Source organism: Hemicordylus capensis, chromosome 3 (genome assembly GCF_027244095.1).
Source record: "Hemicordylus capensis ecotype Gifberg chromosome 3, rHemCap1.1.pri, whole genome shotgun sequence".
NCBI classification, from domain to species: domain Eukaryota; kingdom Metazoa; phylum Chordata; class Lepidosauria; order Squamata; family Cordylidae; genus Hemicordylus; species Hemicordylus capensis.
In genome coordinates, this window is record NC_069659.1 from 34,365,816 (window position 1) to 34,389,178 (window position 23,363).

Sequence of the window (23,363 nt, forward strand, 5' to 3'; positions counted from 1 at the left end):
GGGTTGTTGTGAGGACAAACATAACCATGTATACCGTTCTGGGTTCCTTGGCGGAACAGCAGGATATAAATGTAATAAATAAATAAATATATTGTGTGTGGTTTGTTTTTGTAAAACTCCAGGGGTCTTTTTAAACTCAGTATCCTCCCTCCTTTCACAAAACTCATCTGATACTTATTAAAACCCATCTGATACTTCACAAATCCCATCTGATACTTGATTTCTTTCCAGACCAAAAAAAAAGGGGGGGGAGGAGTCTAAAAATGATCTGTTACAAAGCTCCCCCCTCCAACCCACACTTTCAGGCAGTGATGCTTGCACAACATTCCTTATAATAAGAATAAATCTGACAACAAACTCAGACTCATCACTTGGAGCCTGATTCATCATGATTGCATTTGCGTGGATCTTTTAGGTGGACTCATTTAGCACATCTGGCCTTCACAAAACACATCAGCTGTCCAAAAGACAGCACTGGGCTCCTCACCTGTCTACATGGCGAATACAGGCTATGCTCAAGGAGGGTAGCCCAAATGGGGAATGAAGCACAACTACTCTTTTTTACTGGTATTGTTTCCTCCACTCCAAGTTTTATGCTATTGAAAGCACACAGGATAAAACCTCTTCCAAACCAACTAAAACCATCCAATAGTCTAGACCAGGGGTTCCTAACCTTTTGCAAATGAGTGTGCCCTTTCTGACAGAAACCTCCAGTTCAGGTACCTCATAGAAAATTTTGGTGCGCATGAGTGTGTGTGTGTGTGTGTGTTCTCTCTCTCTCTCTCAAAATGTTAGTTATGAGATAGGCTATTCCAGTAAATGGCTTGCATCCAAACACAGTTATTCATAAATACTCTAATTGAAATTAATAGGACAAGTTTACTTATCCTATTTATTTCAATGGGAGAACTCAGTGCTAGTTTTCTGAAGCCTGTCAGTCAGGCTGAGGGGAGGAATAGGCTCAACTTCAGCATATTCACCTTCACCTTAACACTCCTCGCCCCCTTTCTGCAATGACATATGCATTGGCTTGCTATACTACCTAAGAACCAATCAATATGATGCTTGTTTTGTGCAGTCAATGTCACTGAAAAGCCCTTCCCTGTACAGAAGTTTCACATGGACAAAGTCATGCTTACAAGATCTTATCCCATGGGCCAACTCCTATGCATGCACAGTGCACCTAACCTATATGTCAGTGCAGCATCCTCCTGGGTCACAGACCATGGCTTATAGTCAATTCCCTTTTTGAAAACAATCCAGCCTAAGAGGAAATCTTAACTTAATACAAACCTATAAGCCTATATTTATTTATTTGATTTATATACCGCCCTTCCAAAAATGGCTCAGGGTGGTTTACATCAAAATAAAAACAAAACAATTAAAATAAAAACTAAATCAATTAAACAATTAAAATCATTTAAAAATTAAAAACATTAACAATAAAATCATTTAAAAAAATTTAAACCATAAATCAAATTAAAAGCCTGGGTGAATAAATGTGTCTTCAGCACTTTTTAAAATTTTGTCAGAGATGGGGAGGCTCTTATTTCAACAGGGAGCACATTTCAAAGTCCAGGGGCAGCAACGGAGAAGGACCGTTCCAGAGTAGCCACCAAACGAGTTGGCAGCAACCGCAGACAAACCTCTCCAGATGATCTTAACAGGTGGTGGGGCTCATGGTGAAGACGACATTCTCTTAAATACCCAGGGCCTAAGCTCTTTAGGGCTTTATAGGTAATCACCAGCACCTTATATTTTGTCCGGAAACCTATCGACAGCCAGTGTAGTTCTTTCAACACAGGAGTAATATGGTCTCTCCTAGATGACCCAGAGACCAATCTGGCTGCTACATTCTGTACCAACTGTAGTTTCCGGACTACATACAAAGGCAACCCCACATAGAGCACATTGCAGTAATCCAGCCTAGAGATTACCAGCGTATGTACCACCATTTTGAGGTCATTCATCTCAAGAAACAGATGCAGCTGGCGTATCAGCCAAAACTGACAAAAAGCACCTCTAGCCACTGCCTCAATCTGGGACACCAGGGAGAGGTTCAGATCCAGAAGTACCCCCAGACTGCGTACCTGTTCCTTCCAGGGAGCGTGACCCCATCCAGAAACGGCAGATCAAAGTAGTCTCCCGAGTTCCGACCCAGCACAATAAGTGCCTCCATCTTATCTGGATTCAGCCTCAGTTTGTTATCCCTCATCCAGCCCATTACTGCCTCCAGGCAGGCATTTAGAGAGGTTATGCCTTCTCCTGATGATATTGACATGGAGAAATAGATTTGGGTGTCATCAGCATATTGATAACACCCTGCATCAAATCTCCTGATGATTTCTCTCAGCAGTTTCATGGAGATGTTAAACAACATCGGAGACAATATGGAGCCCTGAGGGACACCATAGGAAAGTTCAGATTTGGAAGAACAACAGTCTCCAAGGGACACCATCTGGAATCTGCCCATGAGGTAGGAAAAGAACCACTTCAAAGTAGTGCCTACCACCTGCAATCCCCTTAGACGCTTCAGAAGGGATGCTATGGTCGATAGTATCAAAAGCCACCAAGAGATCCAAAAGGATCAACAGAGTCACACTCCCTCTGTCCATTCCCAGTTGGAGATCATCTATCAGGCTGACCAAGGCAATATCCACCTAATAGCCTGCCCGAAAGCCAGTTTGAAATGGGTCTAGATAATCAGTTTCCTCCAAGACTGCCTGGAGCTGGGAGGCCACCACCTTCTCAATCATGGAAGATTGGAGACAGGCCTATAGTTGCTTAACTCTGAGGGATCCAAGGCAGGCTTCTTCAGAAGCGGTCTCCTTAAGACAAGGGGGCATCCTGCCCTCCCTCAGAAAAGCATTTATAATCTCTACCAGACCTTCTACAATAGCCTCCCTGCCAGACAGTATAAGCCATGTCGAGCAAGGATCAAGAGGACAGGTGGTAGGCCACACCATTCCAAGCCACTTGTCCACATCCTCAGGAGTCACAAACTGGAATTGATATATAGTCGTCATATGAGAGGAGCTGCTGGACACTTCGGCATCCGACTCTGTAACAAGTGCGGAGTTTGAATCTAAGTCGGCTCAAATACAAGCGATTTACAGTTTCTGAAGCATAACCTACCTGAGCTTTACATATATTCACTTCTTAAGCTATGAATATTTATGACTTGACTACCAAACAGCATAGATGCTTATTTCCCATCTCACAGAGAAACATTAGGTTGCCTGGTAACTATTATCACTTTGCTGCTAGACACTTACAGCCCATGTTCAGAAGTAAGTTCCATTTTGTTCAATAGGAATTTTTTCTAAAATAATTGTGCATAGGATTACAGCCCTAGCCTTCAAGCAAGATAGCATCCTTAACAAGTGTACAAAGGGAAATCTTGTCCCCAAACAGTCATAATTTTGCAGTACAACAGGCACATATCCTGCATAACCAACTTTTGCTTTGGATTATGCTCCAAGGTAGAATAAAGGCATTATTGAGCTGCAAGCCAGTATGTTTTAATTGTTATAGCAATCCGTTAGCATGCATGCTGGTTCAGAAATGCATGAATTCCAAAATGGAAAATCTGATTTAAATCTGTCTTTGTGATTTAAGTCAAAATCCACTCCAGCAAGTAGTGCATGTGCTGGACAGCACACAGGGTAAGAGCTTTTTGAACATGATGCCAAGTGTATGGAACCCTACCCTAAATGCATAAGGACTTTTCAGTGGTGCTGCAAGAGGCAATAAGCATTTCTAGAAGAAATAATCATCTTTCAATGACGTAGTGTGCTTCAACCCTTTCCACTGGCTCACGTATAGTGGTCCCAGCTGTACTAATTCTTCACATATTTTCCAGCACGCCTCTCAAATTTTCTTTTAGACTCCAGTTTCCCTCTTGGCACAACTGTATACATCTTAGCTGTTCCGATTCATCTGTCACCCATCCCTCTCTTCTGACTTTGCCATTATACTCTCTTAATTTTCTGTCTCAGTGGCTGAAATACTGTGCAATGAGCCATCCAAGAGGGATGAACACTTGCTACTTCCAAGCCAGCCAGGAGCCTGTCTATGCAGCTTCTGGAAGTGGAGGCTGCTCCATGCCTCCAAAGCTGTGCATCATTGCTACGGCTGTTATTCCCAATGGCAGCAGCAGTGCAGCAGCGATGACACACAGCTTTGGAGGCATGGGGCAGCCTCCACCTTCAGAAGCTGCACAGACAGGCTCTTGGCTGGCTCGGAAGTAGCAAGTGTGTATCCCTCTTGGATGGGTGGCTCACTGCACAGTATGCCAGGCTTTGTCACTTTGATTTATTTAACTATACTGTCTTTGTGTCCAGCTTATCCATTTCAAAAAGCAAAAAAGTGATTTACAATTAAAACACTAAAACCATTTAAAACACATCCACTCAAACAATACACACAGAACAGCAACAAAGAACTAAGAAACAATATAAAATCACTTCAGCACAGTGCTAAAAGCCTTCTGAAACAGGGACATCTTCAACATCCAATCAAAACTGGAAATAGGGGAAGCCAGCCTAATCTCCTTAGACAGGAAGTTCTACAACTGAGGTGCCATCACAGAAAGGGCCCTGTCTCTGGTACCTAGCAATTGAATTTCTGTCATCTTAAGGGTTTGGTAGGTTCACTGGGAGCAGGTGGTAGTTAGAATAACCTAATCCCAGCACTTTTAATTGAACCTAGAAACATATTGATATCCTTCTAGATAGCCTAGAAGTTATCTTAGTGATCACCTTCTTCTACACAATTCCCACCACATGTTAAGTTCATCTGAGGACGTCCGCCTCCAGTTACCGCTGGTTTGTCTGGTGGTGACTCAAAGGTGGGCCCTCTCTGTAGCTGCCCCGAGGCTGTGGAAAGCACTCCCAGTAGAAATCCATAACCATCCATAACCAGAATTCATTGTTGGCCTTCAGGAGAGCTCTTAAAACCTATCTGTTTGGCCTGGCCTTCCAGGGTTTTTAATTTGTTGTAAACAAAATTTAATTGCTGTAAATGTTCAGCCTGGTTCTCCAGGATTCTTAACTGTTTAAATGTTTTAATTGTTAATTAGTTTTTATGCTGTTTTTATAGTTTTGTTTTTAATTGTTAATCTATATAATTATTTCTCTTAGCCGCCCACCATGGGGATGTGTGTCTTCAGGGCGGAACTCTCGCAACACGTTGCGAGAGTTCCCAGCAAAGACGGAAGTAAGGACAGAGAAATTGGGGCCCGATTGGGAAGGAGCTGCATGAGGGAAGCAGTGAGCCCGGACGTGATGGGGAGGCGGCGGCGGTTTCGGGCCCGGCTGCATGGCGAGGTGGCAGCAGGGTGAGGAGGCGGCTGGGCCACCAGGAAGAGGAGACGGCCCAAGAGGGGACAGGACGGCTTTAAAGCCAGCCAGAAACCGCGGGCAGGGGGGAGAAGGACCAGCCTGGGCGGGAAATGCTGGCCAAAAATACCGCACAGATGTTCTGTGCGGGGGTTGCCTTGTTGATTTTAATTGTTTTATTTCGATGTAAACCGTCCTGAGCCATTTTTGGAAGGGCGGTATATAAATAAAATAAAATAAAATAAAATAAAATAAAATAAAATAAAATAAAATAAAATAAAATAAAATATAGTGGAAGCCAATGAAGTTTGAACAGAACTGTGCATATTCTAGCCAACTCATTCCCACCAACATTTTGGCAGCTGTGTTTTATACCATCTGAAATTTCTAAATTGTCTTTAAAGGCAGACCCACAAAGAGTACCATATTATTTACACACTTCTTACACTGTTGACTATTTGTGATTTCTTTGCACTCCTTCAACATTTACAAGATGAACTGGAGGGGAAAACACTGAAGTTATTGCAGAAAATGCTGTTGTCATTCAAGTACCCTCTGGTGGTCACCTTCAGCACACTAGGAGAAATGATGGTCACTTTCCCCAAGATGCTGTCCAAAGCCATGAGAACTCGGCAAAATGTTTAATGTAATAAATGGCTACCCAGTTATGACTTGCGGTTATGCCATCCCCAAAAAATACAGAAGCAACAGTATTGAAGAATAGGAATGCCATACCTGTACAAAGCAGAATCTTTCCTTTAGTTAAGTATTTTATAGTCTCTGCTGTTTTTCTGAGACACTCTTCAGAGAGGTAGGGTGGATCTGCTAGGACTATGTCAAAACTGTGTGCTGTGAGGTTGGCTGGGAGATTCAAGGGATTGTTGTAATCATAGAAAACATATTCCGTTCCATACACAGAGAATCTTTGGTCGTATTCCAATATACATGCTGAAAAATCTTTGCTAGCCTGCTCTTTCAATTTTTGATAAATGCTGGGAGCACTAACACATGCTATCCTGAAAAGATAAAGAAACCACAGAAGAAGTTCAGAAGAATGTTACAGATGTGGAGGATTTAAATCAGAACTTGTCCCAAGCATCAACATTTAGATTTTTGTTGTTGATACTTTTAAGCAATTATAGAAACACAAAGAATGATTTTTAAGGCATATAAACACTAACTTACAATCACCAGATTTACATATTCAAGTAACTTCAGCAGCTTTCTACTCAAAACACACAGACTCTACAAAACTTAGTGGATTATACTTCCCGTATGAAAGAGGTTTAATGCCCATGACCATCTGTCCCAAGTTATATTTTAGAATCAGACAAAGCATGGCTTTCTGAGCTCGTCTCACATGAAATACAAATAATTTTTGGTTTTCTTTTCCAGATATTCGTAATGACATCTCACCTGCCTGCACTATGACTATACAAGTATTGTGCTTTCCTGTGCTCTTAGAAATGTTGTTCCCACCACCCTTACAAAGACAGCTCAAATGTTGAGTTTTCATTCAGCAAAAGCTGGTGATCAGCTACTAAAAATGTATATCAATAAGATTGTGCCAGGACATAGGAACTAGAAAAATTTTGTCTTCCAAATTGCTCAAGCAAGGAAGGGACTATAATTAAAAATGTAAATGACTTTTTTTGTTTTACACAAAGTATTAACCATATTCACTATTAATTTTTTTTTTAAAAAAGTAAAAGTAGCCTTAAAAATGAACAGGGGTTCTTCACATCATTTGTAAAAGCACCCTTCCTCAGTTCTTGTACACATAAGTTCTGCACGTGGCCTCTGGCAAGTGACTATCATGCTCAGTCCCTTGTCTGTAAAATGGAAATATTGGTTCCTTCATTAGTAAAGTGTGCTGCCAAGTCGATTTCAACTCCTGGCGCTCACAGAGCCCTGTGGTTTTCTTTGGTAGACTACAGGAGGGATTTACTATTGCCTCCTCCCTGCAGTATGCAGGTTACTGTGAGGATGAGGCAAAGACCAGCAGCACCTCAGTGATTCATGCTTTCTATTTGGCAGGTCTGCACTTCAGCCACAAGAACTCAAGTGTAGCTCCATACTACCAAAATGCTGATACTGTGCAAAATCCAAGAAAACATTCTTGTAATATTTTCATATACAAAGGAAATACAATGTTTAATGTCTAAAAACAGCATAACTTACCGGCCACCTTTCCCAGCAGCTCTTATAGCTTCATCAGCCAAACAAAGTGCAGTGTCAGTATCATACCAAAACTGGCTCAGTTGCTGGGCAAAACAAAGCACAAATGTTATTAAGGATATACTTTCCCTGCACAGACTATGACAGATTACTTTTAAGCTAATGGGGGGAAAGAGAGAGAGAGAGAGAGAGAGAGACACAACCAGGTACAGGAGAACATCGTTAATCACGGGTCCAACCCTCGTAGTTTTGCGTATCTGTGGTCAGGTAATTAGCACCCGATCTCAGTATACATGGAGTGGGGAGAATGGAGAGGAAAGGGTTAAACCCACATATCCACAGGTTTGGGGTGGCTGGAAATGACCATTTCTGGCTGCTACTTTGTGTTTAGGAGCCATTTTATGGCTTATTAGTTGAAAAAAATGGGGCAAAAGTGGTGATTGCTGCTTTCAGCCCCCTGGATGCCCTAGATCAGGGATTCTCAACGTTGGGTCCCCAGATCTTATTGGACCTCAACTCCCATAGTCCCCAGCCCCAGTGGCCTTTGGTTGGGGATTATGGGAGTTGAAGTCCAATAACATCTGGGGAGCCAATGTTGAGAATCCCTGCTCTAGACCACTCTGCAGCATTGTAGGGCACATTTGGGGGTAACTGGGGGCAAAAAGCATGATTTTTTGCCATTCTGAGCAGTCCAGGAACCTAACCCCTGTTAGTCTAACCCCCCAATTATCCGCGGACTCACTATCCGACCCCACCCCACCCACAGAACGGAACCCCTGCAAATAACAGGGTTCTCCTGTACCTAAACTGGGGCCTGGGAACACTTATGGTCTATAGACACTCCAGCAGCTTTGCCCTTTTCAGTTTTCTCTACATCACTGTCCTCCAGGAGAGGCGCTCAATACGAGACAGAAAAGGAGAGAAAAGAAAATGATGGCAGGAACATAACATATGAGCCTTTAAGGTAGGAGCCCTAGGAAGACTGTAGAGGAAACCTGATAAAGCAACAATGGGCTGATCAGAAGTGGCTGCATTTGGACTCTTCAAGAGAGAGCAACGAGCATTAGGCACTGGGTGTGGAAGCAGGTGAGGGGATGGAGAGGGGGGCAGTGAAGGGGGCTTATTTTCCAGCGATAGCAAGATTTTTGCTAGCAGTCTTAAACTCTGAACACTTGCCAAGTTGGAAAGGTTACTTCCCAAAAGCCTTCTCACTCTGTATTTTAATGCAACAAAAAAAGAGTTTAATTCTTACCGGAACACTGAGAAAATACACAAAATTAAGATAAACAAAATTCATATACTCAAATTACACATTATGTAATATTAAACAAGAAACTGGTAAGAACATAAGAACAGCCATGTTGAATCAGGCCCAAGGCTTATCTAGTCCAACATCCTGGTTCACACAGTGGCCCACCAGATGCCTGTGGGAAGCCCACAAGCAAAAGCTGAGGGCATGCCCTCTCTCCTGCTACTGTTCCACTAGTATTTAGAGGCATTTGGCCTCTGAGGCTGGAGGTGGCCCATAGTTCTCAGATTAGTAGCCATTGATAAAGTTGTCCTTCATGAATTTTTGATGAGCTGGATCACATTTGGGAGAAAAAGGAGGGTGAGACTTTGTGTCCTAGACACAATCTTCGTTGCAGGGATGCAGAGACAATTTTTCTTCTGGATTCTCTCATTTTCTTTGCACACTTTATTAGAATAACACTTTTCAATCATGGTAACAAAGTGGGAAAGCACAGGGGAGCTATACAAGATCAAGAAAAAAATACTTTCATTTATTAATATTGACAGGCCTTGGGTTGTACCTATTTTTTCACTCTGGAAAAACTAGATTCTTCTTCCATTGCCCAATGCGGGGCTAATGTCTTTTTTTTTTTTTAAGCCACCAAGCTTTTTCTTATGTACTTCTGTTGGATAAAGAGGATTGCCTTTATGTTATTGTACTAATGTTTACATTCTCTGTACTGGTAGGTGTATCTTTAGCTTTATACAAGTTTCCCATGAAAGTACATTAAGCTGAATTTGGAATAATGACCAAGTAAAAAAATCACTTTCCAGTGATATAATTCATTATGCGGAGCTAGACATTGGTTGGCTCACCCACTCTTAACAGTCTTGTTGGGTATATTTCATTTTCTCCTGAACTCTTACCATCATTTTCTACTACACAGGGGCACTACCATTAACTAAAAGGTAAAGTGTGCCATCGAGTCTGTGTTGACTCCTGGCGACCACAGAGCCCTGCGGTTGTCTTTGGTAGAATACAGGTGGGGCTTACCACTGCCATCTCCCACACAATATGAGATTATGCCTTTTTTAGCATCTTCCTATATCGCTGCTGCCCGATAAAGGTGTTTCCCACAGTATGGGGAAAAGACTAGTGTCTCCACCAAACCAGCAACCTCTTGTTAGTCAAGTCATTTCCCCGCTGTGCCATTAGGTGGCTGCCTTTAACTATACTTCAATAAAATTGTACCTGCTTACCCAGTTCTCTTCTATTGAGCCAAGAGAATAGTTATTAATTTTTGCTGTAGTCTTACTATCTTCTCTCTGCTGCTGTTCATTGTAGAATTCCTGTAGAGCAGCTAAGGCTTGGGATGAAAGCTGAGGCATATCATCATCACTGTCACTCATTTTCTAGAGATAAACAAAGGGGGGGGAAAGCCCATTGTCAACTAACAAGAACTGTGAAGAGATACTAAGACTGCCCACGAAACAAGATATATTTGCAGAAGAGGGAGAGATAAGAGAGGGACACTCTCTTCCAACAAAAACAAGCTAGGAAAGTTAAAAGCTGAGTTATTTTAATTTATCAGACATTTTAAGAGAAATAAGAAGTGGAGGCCTCCAGGGATCTGTAATGGGACCAGTGCCTTTTAATTTATTCATAAATGATCTAGACCAGTGTTTTTCAACCACCAGTCTGGGGACCGGTGCCGATCTGCAAGGCATCACTAATAAAAATCACACACACACACACTTTTTAAAAAAAATTGAGCCGGCAGGGCCCCCGCAAACTACCGGGAGCTCTCTGGAGCTCATTTCCAGGCAGCCCTCACTGCTGGATAGCATTTGTTTCGCTGCCTCAAAATGAACGTTATCTAGCAGCGAGGGCTACCTGGAAATCAGCTCCGGAGAGCGGCCTCTACTGGCCTCAATTGTTTGGTGGGGTGTGTGCCAGGGGGTGGGGGCGAGGGTAGATCAAAGTAGCGAAATAAACTTTTTGTTTCATAATTGCAGTTTCTCTGCCGCATGCGCAATAGCCTGCTCACACGTGACTAACACCCTCCTCCCACTCCCTTCTCCCCACCAACATCTATTCATATTTCATACTGGTGCCATTTTGCCGCTAGCCAGCTAGCAACTTTCACACATACCACATGCTTTGCGACTACTAGTTTTGTTTAATTTGTGCCAAGTGTTTTTGTTTTCTCAATATTATAATGAATTCCAAACGGAATAAGCAAACCCATTTGTTCAAGGTTTTGAATAAAAGATCAAGACCACAGAACCAAGATTTGTCTATGGAAAATGAAGATTATGCTTCTCCAAGCACAAGCCCTTTGGCTATAATCTCCAATGATGACTACATTTCTGCAGGGACAAGCACACACATCGCCAGTTCTGATTCAGACTCATAGTCTATAAATGAAAGTGTCCACCCGAAAAAATACAGCAAAAGGTATATTTATTCATAAATACAATGCAGATTACCTTCGATGTGGATTTATTTGCAGCCCTGGTCCTGAAAAAATGTAATAAAACCTCAGTGCATGATATGTTCCACTGCATTATCCAATGAAACTATAAAACCGGCAAAACTTCTTTGCCATTAGGAACAAAGCACAAACAATTTGTGTTGGCACAGTCGGTTAAAATAATTAATTTCATCAAATGTAATGCTTTGAATTCAAGGTTGTTCACAATTTTGTGTGATGAGATGGGTCTGAGTATACTCATTTATTATTGCACAAAGAAGTACGCTGGCTATCTCAAGGAAAAGTTTTGACGGGGTTCTTTGAATTAAGGAAATAAATCGAAATGTTTTTGATACAAAAAAAGTATGATAACAATTACATTTCATGCATGCAAAATGTAGAGTGGATTGCAACAACTGCATACTTATCCAATATTTTTAATTTGATAAAGTCTCTAATTTATGCTTACAAGGCCCACTAACAACCATTTTTGCTATGGGTAATAAAATTAGTGCATTTTTTAAAAAATCAGATACTTCGGTCTGAAGGAGGAAACTATGACATGTTTGAGACATTTTCCTCTATAATTTCTTCTGACGAGCGTCTTGACTTTGATCATAATAGCATCAAGATTTTGATACATAATCATCTCAAATCATTACAGCAAAGGTTTGATGACTACTATCCACCAGGTGAGGATCAGTAAAAAGGAAATCTATGGGTGCAAGATCCGTTTCTGACACATATCCAAAATAATTTGACCATTCAAGAAGAAATGTTGCTGGAGATGTCATCAGATGCTGGTCTCCAATCTGCCTTTCAATCAATGCCCATAGCTCAGTTCTGGATAAAACTCAAGGATGAGTATGAGATTATCCACAAAAAAGCAATGAAAATACTCCTCCCATTTTCATCAACGTATTTATGCGAGTCCGGATTTTCGAGTGAGTCTTAAAACTAAAACACGCAACCAAATCAACATTAATTATTGTTTACGTTTGGCCCTGACGACCACTGCGCTGCAAACAGAGCAGCTGGTTAAAACTAAACAAGAACAACGTTCACATTAATTTAATATCTTGTGTGTATTTTTATGAGTATGTAATAGAGTTTTTGTTAACAATTTTTTTTTATTAGTTAACTTAAACTTGAAACCCCTTTACTAACTGCTGGTCCAGGAAACTGCAACTTGCCAGTCTTCTAGGGAGTTTCACGGCTGACCAGATATCTGAAAAAAGGTTTCCTACATGCAAATGTAGCACTCTACATGATCATCACAATTATAACAAAGTAAGGCTTGACTTATCTCGCTTTGCATGTAATGCGTCTATCTCATATATCAGTTTCACCTTTTAATTTGCATTACTGAAATTAATGAACTTTTGCACGATATTCTAATTTTTCGAGTTTCACCTGTATAAGCGCCACCTTGTTTCCCATAAATGGAAAGGGACTTTTTTCTCCTTAAAGAGAGTGATAGGGTGTTCGGGTTGCAACAAGTACTGTGAAGTGTGGTGTTTGTAGTGTTTATGTTCTAAATCAGGTTTTAAGAAACCCACTTCTAGAATCTCTCCATAAATTGTTTTCCTTAGCTGCTTAACTGAGGAGGATCCTTTAAATAGATCCAGTTCAACCTTCCATTTTTTAAGTGTGAATAACAAATCTCTCAAGTAGTCCGGGTGTTCTCTTTTTAATACTTGTGTGATATTACCATTGAAAGATCCTTTCCCCCACCATGCTATGCCCCATGCTGACTTGCGCCAATGCAGAGCAAAAAGCGATACCCAGGTTTTTTGCAGGAAGTTGGACATATTATGGACATTCACGAAAATCCAATTTCCAAAATTGTAGGACATGAATTCAGTTACAAAATAGGGTTGCAGGGCAGGTAGGGCTAGGCCTCCCCGTTCAACCTCCTTAAATGCTACCGCACGGGCCAAAGGGAAGGACGCTGTGTGCCATACTAGACGGAAGATCTGGCTTTCAACTCTCCGAAGGAGATCGAGCAGAGGAGGGTAGACTACCGCCAGGTTATGCACCGGGGGTATCAGGTAAGTCCGGATGTAAACCGCTTTCTGGTACATGGCAAGGCTCCATTTTTTTCCACATGGTGATTTTAAGCATTACTTTTTCTTGCCAATCTGTCCAATTCCCCCCCCAGACTTTTTCCTTAATCCCATATTCAGTCCCCAAAATGTTTACTGTATCTACCCACTTCAGTTTGGACTCTGGGGCGCCTTCACTTTTACATTCAGAGATGGGTAGGCACGAGAGTTGATGGCGTCCGGGGTCCATTTTAACAAATACACTTTTGTCAGCATTTAATTCTGAGCCTGAGATCTTGCCATATTCCCAGAAGAGGTCTAGTATTACAGAGATTTCATTTTTATTCGATAACAGTAATGTAACATCATCGGCATGAGCTACAAGTTTTACCCTAAACTCAGAACACGGTTCTGAGTGGACAGGCGGTTTGGCTATTCCATCACTCTCCCTCCTCCTCCCTCCCGGGAAGATCTCGCAGGGCGGAGGGATAGAGACCGAGAGTCCTTGCAGATGGGGTTCTCTCTGAATCCTGATCAGGATCGGATCCAGGGCCAAAACAGAAAGTAATGGGCTCAGTGGGCATCCTTGGCGGACACCCGAATGCAAAGTGATCGCGTCGCCCCGCCATCCATTAATCTGTGGTGTCACCTTTGCATTCATATAGAGCAGCTGTGCCGAGAGAAAATCTTGCCTGCAACCTTGGAGAAGCCGCTGCCAGCCTGTGTAGACAATACTGAGCTAGCTAGACCAATGGTCTGACTCAGTATATGGCAGCTTCCTATGTTCCCTGCAACCTTCCCCTGCTACGAGCTTCTTCCTTCGCCCCCAGCACAAGCGCCTCGCCCTCAGAGCTGCTAGGCACTCCCCGTCCTCCTCCCTCCCGCTCTCAGGGCTCCTTTTCTCCCCACGGGCAGCCCGCTATCAAGCCGCGTTTCTCCTCCCTCCCGCATCCGCCCAGGCGCTTCTTCACTCACCCCCACGCACGGCTCGGCCTCGGCCTGTCTCCGCCGACCCTCTTTCCCAGCGGCCCTCCCGCCTGCTCCGCCGGGCTCCACCTTCCCTCACACACGGCGAGCCTCCTCGTGCTCTCTGGGGCCCCCTGGCGTCGGCTCCCAGCATCTACAATCCTTCGTCAAAGAACCCGCTCGTAGTACCCGCCGCGTCGTCAGCCAGAAGCTGCTTTCTTTTTTCTCTTCCTGGAGTTGCGACAGCTCTTATAACACTTTCTCCCCCCCACCACCTGTTTAGTGTCTCTACCATTAAGTGTACAACGCTTACAAATAAAAAGCCAGCAGACAATCGTGGCAAGTTATGATTCGGGCCCACGAGGAGAAAGGAAAACGAAAAGGCAGAATGAAAGAAAGTGGGGGGGGGAGGGAGTGGATAGTACAAGGGGGCGGGGGGAGATGGAAGCAACGGGGTCCCTAATAGTTGTCCCTTATAGGGACTCCCTCTAAGGGCCACCTGTGTGGTGAGGGATTTGTTGTACGTCTTTGTTTCCTTTGTTTTGCCATATAAAGTAAATTCCAAGACAGCCATGCTAGTCGCTTACAGCAAAAACAAGGACGTCTTGCACTTGAAAGACCAAAATTTATTTAGCATTCCTTTGCGAAAGCGGAGTTTCCTCTTCCCCTCACAGGCGTCAAATGCGGACAGCAAAGCTGAGATTTTTTTTTTTTATTATTGCCAGTTAGAATTGTCGTGAACCATCATCACCAGGCTGCTTTTGTGGTTTGTGTCTGAGTTTGCTATTGCACTATCACAGGCTTGCTGCCTTTCTTGCATTTTGGCCCTAAAGGTAAAGGGTGCGTTGAGTTGACTCCTGGCGCCCAGAGCCTTGTGGTTTTCTTTGGTAGAATACAGGAGGGGTTGACCATTGCCTCCTCCCGTGCAGTATGAGATGATGCCTTTCAGTATCTTCCTATATCACTGCTGCCCGATATAGGTGTTTTCCCATAGTCAGCAAGGAGCCGATAGGCAACCTCTGGCTTGCTAATCAAGTCATTTTCCTGCTGTCCCATCAGGTGGCTAGGCATTTTAGCCCTACCATTTACTACTATATGTATAAAACACTGTGTAGGTATGTAAAACTAAACATTTGTAGGTATGATTTGAAAGCTTATGCCATAATAAATGTTAATCTTTTCAGGTGCCTCAACACTCTTTCCAGCTGTTATGTTGTAAAAAGTATTCAAAGTAATTAGACTAGCTTCTTATTAATTATTCCCAGTAACTTTGTTTTCAGTGTACACCTATATCATACAAGCTCACAGTGAGGCCTTTTGAGATTACAGGGGCAGCTGCCATCCCAGCCAAATAACATAGCCATCTATGTATTGTTTTGTTTTATGTTTGAAGCCTACCTTGTTTTTTTTTCTAAATTTAGAAAATGGCTAGAGCAGGCCAATAGTATTATTGGCACTACATTATTGTATTATATGTAGTATTGTATATAGTATTATAATATTATAGGCATTAGAATAGCTGCAAGGTGGCTAGTCCTTGAGGGATTGTGGACAGGAAGACCAAGGACAGATGACAGCCACAGGAAAGGGCTCACTGCCTCTCCCCCATTTTAATTCTTCAACCCTTCATGCATGTGGGACATTTAAATTTATTCATGCATGTGGGACATTTAAATTTATTCTCCCCCCCCCCCCGCTCCGGTCTTCTCTTCTTCTCACACCCACATTTTTGTTTAGAATACACCTACACAGATTTTAGGTAACTGAACAAGATCTACTATTGTGTTGTGTTGTTCTACCTCTTGGGAACTATTTTTTCACAGCACAGTCAGCCTTGGGTAAAACTACTCCAGAAAGATTCCTGCAGTTTAGTCTCAGGGCAAATTTAGATTGTTTGGACCATATCAGTTCAGGAATTTAGGGTTATAATTCCCACACTTTTTGCCTAATCTATGGTCAAGGAAGAAATCCAGTGTTCTAAGTGGTGGAATGAGAATGCAAAAAAAGATATGCAAGAATAAGCTTCTGTAATTCAGATTTAACTTTGGGATAAACATCTTTATAGAGGCCAGAGTTTTGAGACAGTTGCTACATATTATACACTAATTTTTCCTAATTTAGGCTATCGGGCACTTCACAATAAAAACATTACTTAAGTAATCAACATTTCACACACATTGTCGCAACAATCCTTACAACAGGATTGTGGGGCATGCATGCAATTATTGCCACCATTGTGAAGATGAGTAGCTGAGATTTGAGTGACTGTATGCTCTTCTAGTGGCCCAGGCCAGTGGATATCACCCAAACTAACAAAGTGTGTTCACAATAAACAAAGCGGAGCTCCCGCACGAAGCTACAGGGGTGCTAGAAATTGCACTCTTGTGCAAAAGTTCTCTGCAAAACGTATGAGGTGTGCCACAGGTTGTGTACCTTGTTGCACAAATGCAAACATGTTTGTGTCAGTGCAACACTGGAGGCTAGTTAGCATACACTCTTAATCAGTACATTACAGCAGCTTGCTTGTAGAATGAGTGCATTTGACTCCTAAAGTTTAATTTTATTCATAGAAACACATTCTGAAGTACAAATGCACATTATTTTGTTTCTGCCTGTAAAATACAGGTGAGCAGTGACTAGAATGATTGGGGCTCTACTCCGATGTATTTCAGATAAAACTATTAACATACATCAGCATACTTAAATATTTTTTTATAGCTAGGAATATGTTCTAAGTGTACATTGTGACATGAAGTGTACCTCAGAAGGCTTAATCAAGCAAGTATATTTTGTATAATCTCTGTATTTTATGACTGGAAGAAATCCACTTTCCAGCTATTCAGAATGTTGACAATATCCATCACTTCCATAATTCAAATTGAGTTATGAAGGGCAAAGTAAACTCTGCTCTCAAAAAATAATGTTTATAGGTTCTTCAAAAATCACACTTTGAAACTGGATTAGCAAATTAAACATTTCTTTGATATCCAAAGAAGTTCAGATGCATACCTCTCCCTTGTTTCCTATTCTTTGCTTATTATATACAGCAGCCCTTAAAAAGTCGCTCAGAACATCTTTACTGTTCTGATCATTTGATGCAATATACATTCGTGTGGATAGCAAAAGAAGTTATTAGTAATATATATTGTTAGTAATATATATTCACCAGCCAGCTGTTGTACACCACACATTTTTTCATGTAAGAGAACTAGGAGGGATAGATACAAGACTGACAAACAAGCAGACTCTCAGCTTCACAGCTATAACTGCAGAACTCCACCAAAATGCCTCTACTTTCCCATTCTACACGGCAACCCTGTTCTCTTGTGTACTGTACAGTGTTCTGGTAAAACTACAAACACTTCAGTCTTCCCATGCTCTAATTACTCCAGCTGCCATTCTTTAACATTCAGTGTTAATTCTGTTCCAGGGCTGTGAATTATTTAACTATGCAGTAACTACACTTCTAAAATAAATGCAGATTAAGACTGTTGTTATAGTCTTAACTTTGAGTTTGGGTTCGAACAGCAATCAATATAAGCCTCACCCATTATAAGTAAGAGCACATTTGCTTTACCTCAGCAGCGGGAAGTAGGATGATCACTATATAAACAAATCAATATAGACTTGAGAGAGTGGGGGGTGGGGAGAGATAACCAATTGATTTAAGGCACTACCTAAGCAATTAAGAGTACAATAGCCACCTAATGGCGCAGCAGGGAAATGGCTTGGCTACCAAGCCAGAGGTTGCTGGTTCTAATCCCCGCTGGTATGTTTCCCAGACTATGGGAAACACCTATAATTGGGCAACAGAGATATAGGAACATGCTGAAAGACATCATCTCATACTGTGCGGGAGGAGGCAAAGGTAAACCCCTCCTGTATTCTACCAAAGGCAACCACAAGGCTCTGTGGTTGCCAGGAGTCGACACCGACTCGATAGCACACTTTACCTTTACCATCTTATAGAAACAGCGCCTATGATCCTAAGATTTTGGATGTGATGTTGCTAGTTTACATTATAGTATTCCCTTTTTCCTCATGCCAGTTCTTTAAAGCTGGTGTCCTGACATGCAGGTATCCAGCTTGCTTATTTATTGTACTGGTTAACTCCACAAACTCCACAATTATCTGAGAAGACTACAGACCTGGATTCAAAGAACCACATGTGGCCATGGGAGATTTGGACTTGTGGTGGTTGACAACAGCTTCTACACCACTACTATCTATCTAGCATATTTTGAAACTGAGGCAAAGTTTCAGAATGATAGGGTATGAGGCCCTATCACTCAAAAGAGAAAAAATTATATATAGATCAAGGTAAGCCACCAAATGCTTGCGTACCTAAAGGCATGGCTAAATGCTTGCGTACCTAGAATAGTTCTTTGGATCCCAGCTTAGGATATTACTACAGAAGACTACCTAAATAAGATACCCTAGGAGATCATTTGTAGAAAGAAAATTTTGACTATAGGAAGCATGGAACAAAGAAGTTGTGTCCCCAGTAAGTTAATCCCCAGTTCTACTAAGACACACATTCCATTTTCTAATTTGACAGTGGCGTACCGGGGGGAAACGGCGGCCAGGGCAAGCTCTGGCCCTGAAATGGTGCCCCCCCGCCCCCACATACCTGGGCCGGCGATTCGGCGGTGGCGGGGCGGCGGCGATAGCGGGTCGCCCGCCAAGTGGCGGCGGCGGGTCGCCCGCCGAGTGCGGCGGTGGCTGGTGTGGTGGCTGGCAGCGATGGGATGCCCTCAGCCTGTGTAGCGGCCGAGCGGCGGCAAGGAGTGCAGGCAGCGACGCCGAGCCGAGCCTGTCTTCTGGCCCGGCGTCGCTTCTGCGCAGGCACGCCTGCGCAGTTGGGAAGCAACACCAGCTCGGCGTTGGCGTCCAAACTGCGCAGGCGCGCCTGGCGTGCCTGCGCAGAAGCGACGCCAGGCCAGAAGGCAGGCTCAGCTCAGTGTCGCTGCCTGCACTCCGCGCCACCGCTCAGACGCTACACAGGCTGAGGGCATCCCATCGCTGCCAGCCACCACACCAGCCACTGCCGCACTCGGCGGGCGACCCCCCCGCCGCCACTCGGTGGGTGACCCGCCGCCGAATTGCTGCCGCACGCCCGCCACCACTCGGCGGGCAATCCAGGGGGGGCGGCGGGGGGGGAAGCCACTTTTTGGCACCCCCCACGTGACCCGCCGGGGTGGCGCCTGGGGCACGTGCCCCCCCTGCCCCCCTATAGTTACGCCACTGTGTGTAGAGTTAGAAAACAGCTTTCTCTTCCATAAGCTTGGGCAACAGTCAGGCTGCTATCACAAAAGCAGGAAGAAAAATATAAAGATATATTTAGCAAAAGCAGTAAAATTAGAAGTGGATCAAAATGCAATTAAATAGCAAAAACAATTTGTACAGCAATAGATTAACCAACAGAAATGGACACCCTACATAAACCGATGAATCCTTCATTCCATATTGTTTGCCAAGTATAGAGGGAACCCGATATAGAAACATTGCTTTAATTCCCGCCCCCGCCCAACAGATAGGGCTTTGTTCTTTTGCAGGTTAAACTAGTAATCATTTAATAGAGTTACAGTCCTGAACTCTGAACATGATCTGACAACCCTAAAGAATGTAGAGGAACATATTTTAGTTAAAATAAAGAGACAGGTTATCTATTGTAACTTGAGTTCCTGAGGCAGTCAGTCCTTACAAAAAAATACATATGCGTTTATCAAAATATTTGCAAGACAGTACATTTTTAAGAGCCACAAAAGTGCATAAAAGTCTGAAGGCAGTCCAAGAGTACTTCAGCAGAACAGTCTTTCATTAAGATGGCTGAAGAATGTAAGCATTCACCGCAGTAGTGTTGATCTTCTGAAAGGAGGTCTTCCCAAGACGTTTCTGCTAAATGCAGTAATAGTTCAAGGAAGCAAAATGCTGTTCAAAAGTACTGGAGCACACCAAGAAGAATGCATAGCAGACACAATGCTTAAAAATAGAAAAGTGACATATATACCTAATGACCACTGGAGTCCCCCTGCACCACTTATTAATTTTGCAGTGGTGATTACCAGAATTAAAATTACCAGAAGAATGAGATAAGCCAACTCTTTGTACTGTGTAGACTGCTTGCAGTAATACCCCCTCTTCTTCATTATAGATACATGACACGCAATGCTGCTATATAACCCCACCTTTTGGTAAAACGGCAATACATCATATTTTAGAGTTGAACAGACACTCCAATATTTATGTAGAAGCAAGCATTAGAATGGGGCAAGGGCAAGAGTCACAATCTAAACTTCAAAACATTCCTGTGAGAGAACATATGACTTTGGATACTTCAATATTTATGCACAGTGGTTGACATTCTAATAGGAACATGGGAAGCTGCCTTATACAGAGTCAGACCATTGGTCCATCTAGCTCAGTATTGTTTACAGACTGGCAGTGGCTTCTCCAAGGTTGCAGGCAGGAGTCTGTCTCAGACCTATCTTGGAGATGCCAGGGAGGGAACTTGGAATCTTCTACATGCAAGCATGCAGAAGCTCTTCCCAGAGTAGCCCCATCGCCTAAGGGGAATATCTTACAGTGCGCACATGTAGTCTCCCATTCAAATGCAAACCAGGGTGGACCCTGCTTAGCAGTAGGGACAATTCATGCCTGCTACCACAAGACCAGCTCTCCTCCTTGTACATCCTTTGAGGGAATGCAGGGACGCACACCAGGAGCCTGTACGCAACTCCCCCAGTGTGTGTGCTGATTGGAAGCCCCTTCCCAAAGGGCTCTGATGCAACGGAGTTCACAGAGGGAATGGTGGAGTTAAGCGACGGCCCCTCGTACATCCCCACAGTCCCTTGAAGAATGCACGCTTCGTTAGGATGTCAGCCAGTGACTCCAAAACTTAAGTGAATTCCACATATTGAAGATAATGGTGTTACATTCATGGGCAGGTCTCAAAGACAGTTTATAATGTCACTGTATTACTTTCTAAACAGACATCAATTAAAAGCTCTGATTTTTAATTATCTAGTTATAATTAAACCTGTCAAACACTTACCCCTTTCCTCTGCATTACTTTATTGTCTTGTTTTAAATTTTAGATTTTGTTGCCTATGCCATTTCACCTGAATATTTCAGATTTCTTAGCAGAGAGCAAACTAAGACCCTGAGGCGAATAGAACTTGGAGGCCAGTACGTATCAGCGTACACAAAAATAAGCACGAATGCCTTAAATAGGCATGAACAAATAATTCAAGTTTATTCCAGACCTCATTTGTTAAGATAAATCAAATACCTATAAAAGGTTCTTGGATAAACTGCACTTTTAAACCTTATTTAAGATTTACCAGATTCCGGATAACGGACCAAAAGAAAACCGACAGCCAGCATCCTTAAATCATCAAAAGAGGGTATTTACAATAAAGGCATGGATTTCTCACCTCTGCAAGTTGCAGGGTAATTATGTGTACTGTTAGAAGTACTTTGGAACATCAGAATTAGCAGAGGAGAAAAGGAAGCTCCTTGGTAAACTCAAGGATTTCTAACTCATAGTATTAAACTCTGCAATCAATTGAGCATTTCTGAGACATACCAGTATCACTATACCAGATGCAAACAGAGCTGAATGGAAGAGCAATAATTTCATTTCTAATAATTTTGAAAATAAATGTCAGCTCTTTTAAGATAAAAATGTCTTTTGGCTCTTAAACTTGACTTTGCATGAGGCAGAAAATCAAAATCACAACTGAGGAGGTAGAAAGGTAACTGGATTTTGCAGTTCTGAGTGCATTTTGTGCACCCACCCCATCCAACATTGCCCATGTAGCAATATTACCATATGCAGGTAGGCCAAGTCTATCTGCGTGGTATGCAAATACAGAGGGCAGTATACTTGGAAATTTTGGTTCAGAGGCTGCTATTAAGAGCCAGCATGGTATAGTGGTTAGAGTGCCAGACTAGGACTGGGGAGACCCGAGTTCAAATCCTCATTCAGCCATGATACTTGCTGGGTGACTCTGGGCCAGTCACTTCTCTCTTAGCCTAATCTACTTCACAGGGTTGTTGTGAGGATAAAACCTAAGTATGTAGTACACTGCTCTGGGCTCCTGAGAGGAAGAGTGGGATATAAAATGTAAAATAAAATAATAATAATAATAATAAGTATTTATCTTTAATAGAAACACACTGGGGGAAAATTTCAGGACTGAGAGCAAATGGATTTTAGCACCCTTCAACCACTGCAAAACAAAAACAAAATTTAATAAGGAGCATTTTACCTCCAGTAGTTCTAAGCCCGTATTCTGATTATACAGTTTTAATACACAGTTTACAGCTTCCAAATGTCACCTTACCAGTATTTATTTATATTTGTACACCACCCCAAAAAGTTAAGTCTCTGGGTGGTTTACAACATAAAACAAATTAAAACAGAAATGAAAACCTTAGAACAGGCTAAAAAGCTTGGGTGAACAAAATGGGTATTTAGAGACTTCGTAAAAGTTGTCAGAGATGGTGAGGCTCTTATCACAGCAGGGAGTGCATTCCAGTGTCTCAGGGCCGAGACAGAGAAGGCCTGTCCCTGTGTAGCCACCAGATGAGCTGGTGGCAACTGCAGATGAGCCTCTCCGGATGATCCCAATGGGCGATGGGGCTCATAATTAAGATGATGTTTTCAAATACCCAGGGCCTAATCTGTTTAAGGTTTTCTAGGTTATAATCAGCACCTTGTATTTTGCCCGGAAACCTATTGGGAGCCCATGTAGTTAATATAGGAAATATGGTCTCTTTGAGATGACCCAGAGACCAGCTGGACTGCTACATTCTGTACCAACTGCAATTTTTGGACTATGTACAAAGGCAGCCCCACATAGAACACGATTTTATCTCAACTAGCTGTTGAAATACTCCATTTACTCTTAACGTGCAGCAGGATTCAGAAAGTCTTATGCAACTTTAGCACTGTGACTCTGTTTTGTTCACATTGAGAATTCAGATGGTTTTGGATGGTTTTCTGCAATAGTCTTCCAGTACTTTGGATTGGATTAAAATTATATTAAAAGACTGAACCTTACGAATACCCAGGGCCTTCAAACTATGACATGGAAGATGCTACCCTTCAAAGAAAATATTTTTCA

At 42.5% G+C, this 23,363-nt stretch overlaps 1 protein-coding gene across 6 annotated transcripts in view; it reads right to left on the bottom strand.

Moving 5' to 3' along the window:
- EEF1AKMT1 (EEF1A lysine methyltransferase 1) overlaps positions 1-14,578 on the bottom strand; it is a 35,087-nt gene extending 20,509 nt beyond the window's left edge. The window contains exons 1-5 of one of the 6 annotated variants that reach the window (XM_053310189.1): positions 14,242-14,578; positions 11,238-11,268; positions 10,008-10,160; positions 7,521-7,603; positions 6,075-6,355 (exon numbers count right to left, since the gene is read on the bottom strand). In XM_053310189.1, the coding sequence (XP_053166164.1) occupies positions 6,075-6,355; positions 7,521-7,603; positions 10,008-10,157 (514 nt within the window). In that variant the 5' untranslated portion in view covers positions 10,158-10,160; positions 11,238-11,268; positions 14,242-14,578. The remainder of the gene's footprint in view (positions 1-6,074; positions 6,356-7,520; positions 7,604-10,007; positions 10,161-11,237; positions 11,269-14,241) is intronic. The other 5 variants (XM_053310190.1, XM_053310193.1, XM_053310188.1 and 2 more) reach the window with 5 other exon arrangements.
- Between the last annotated feature and the right edge of the window lie 8,785 nt (positions 14,579-23,363).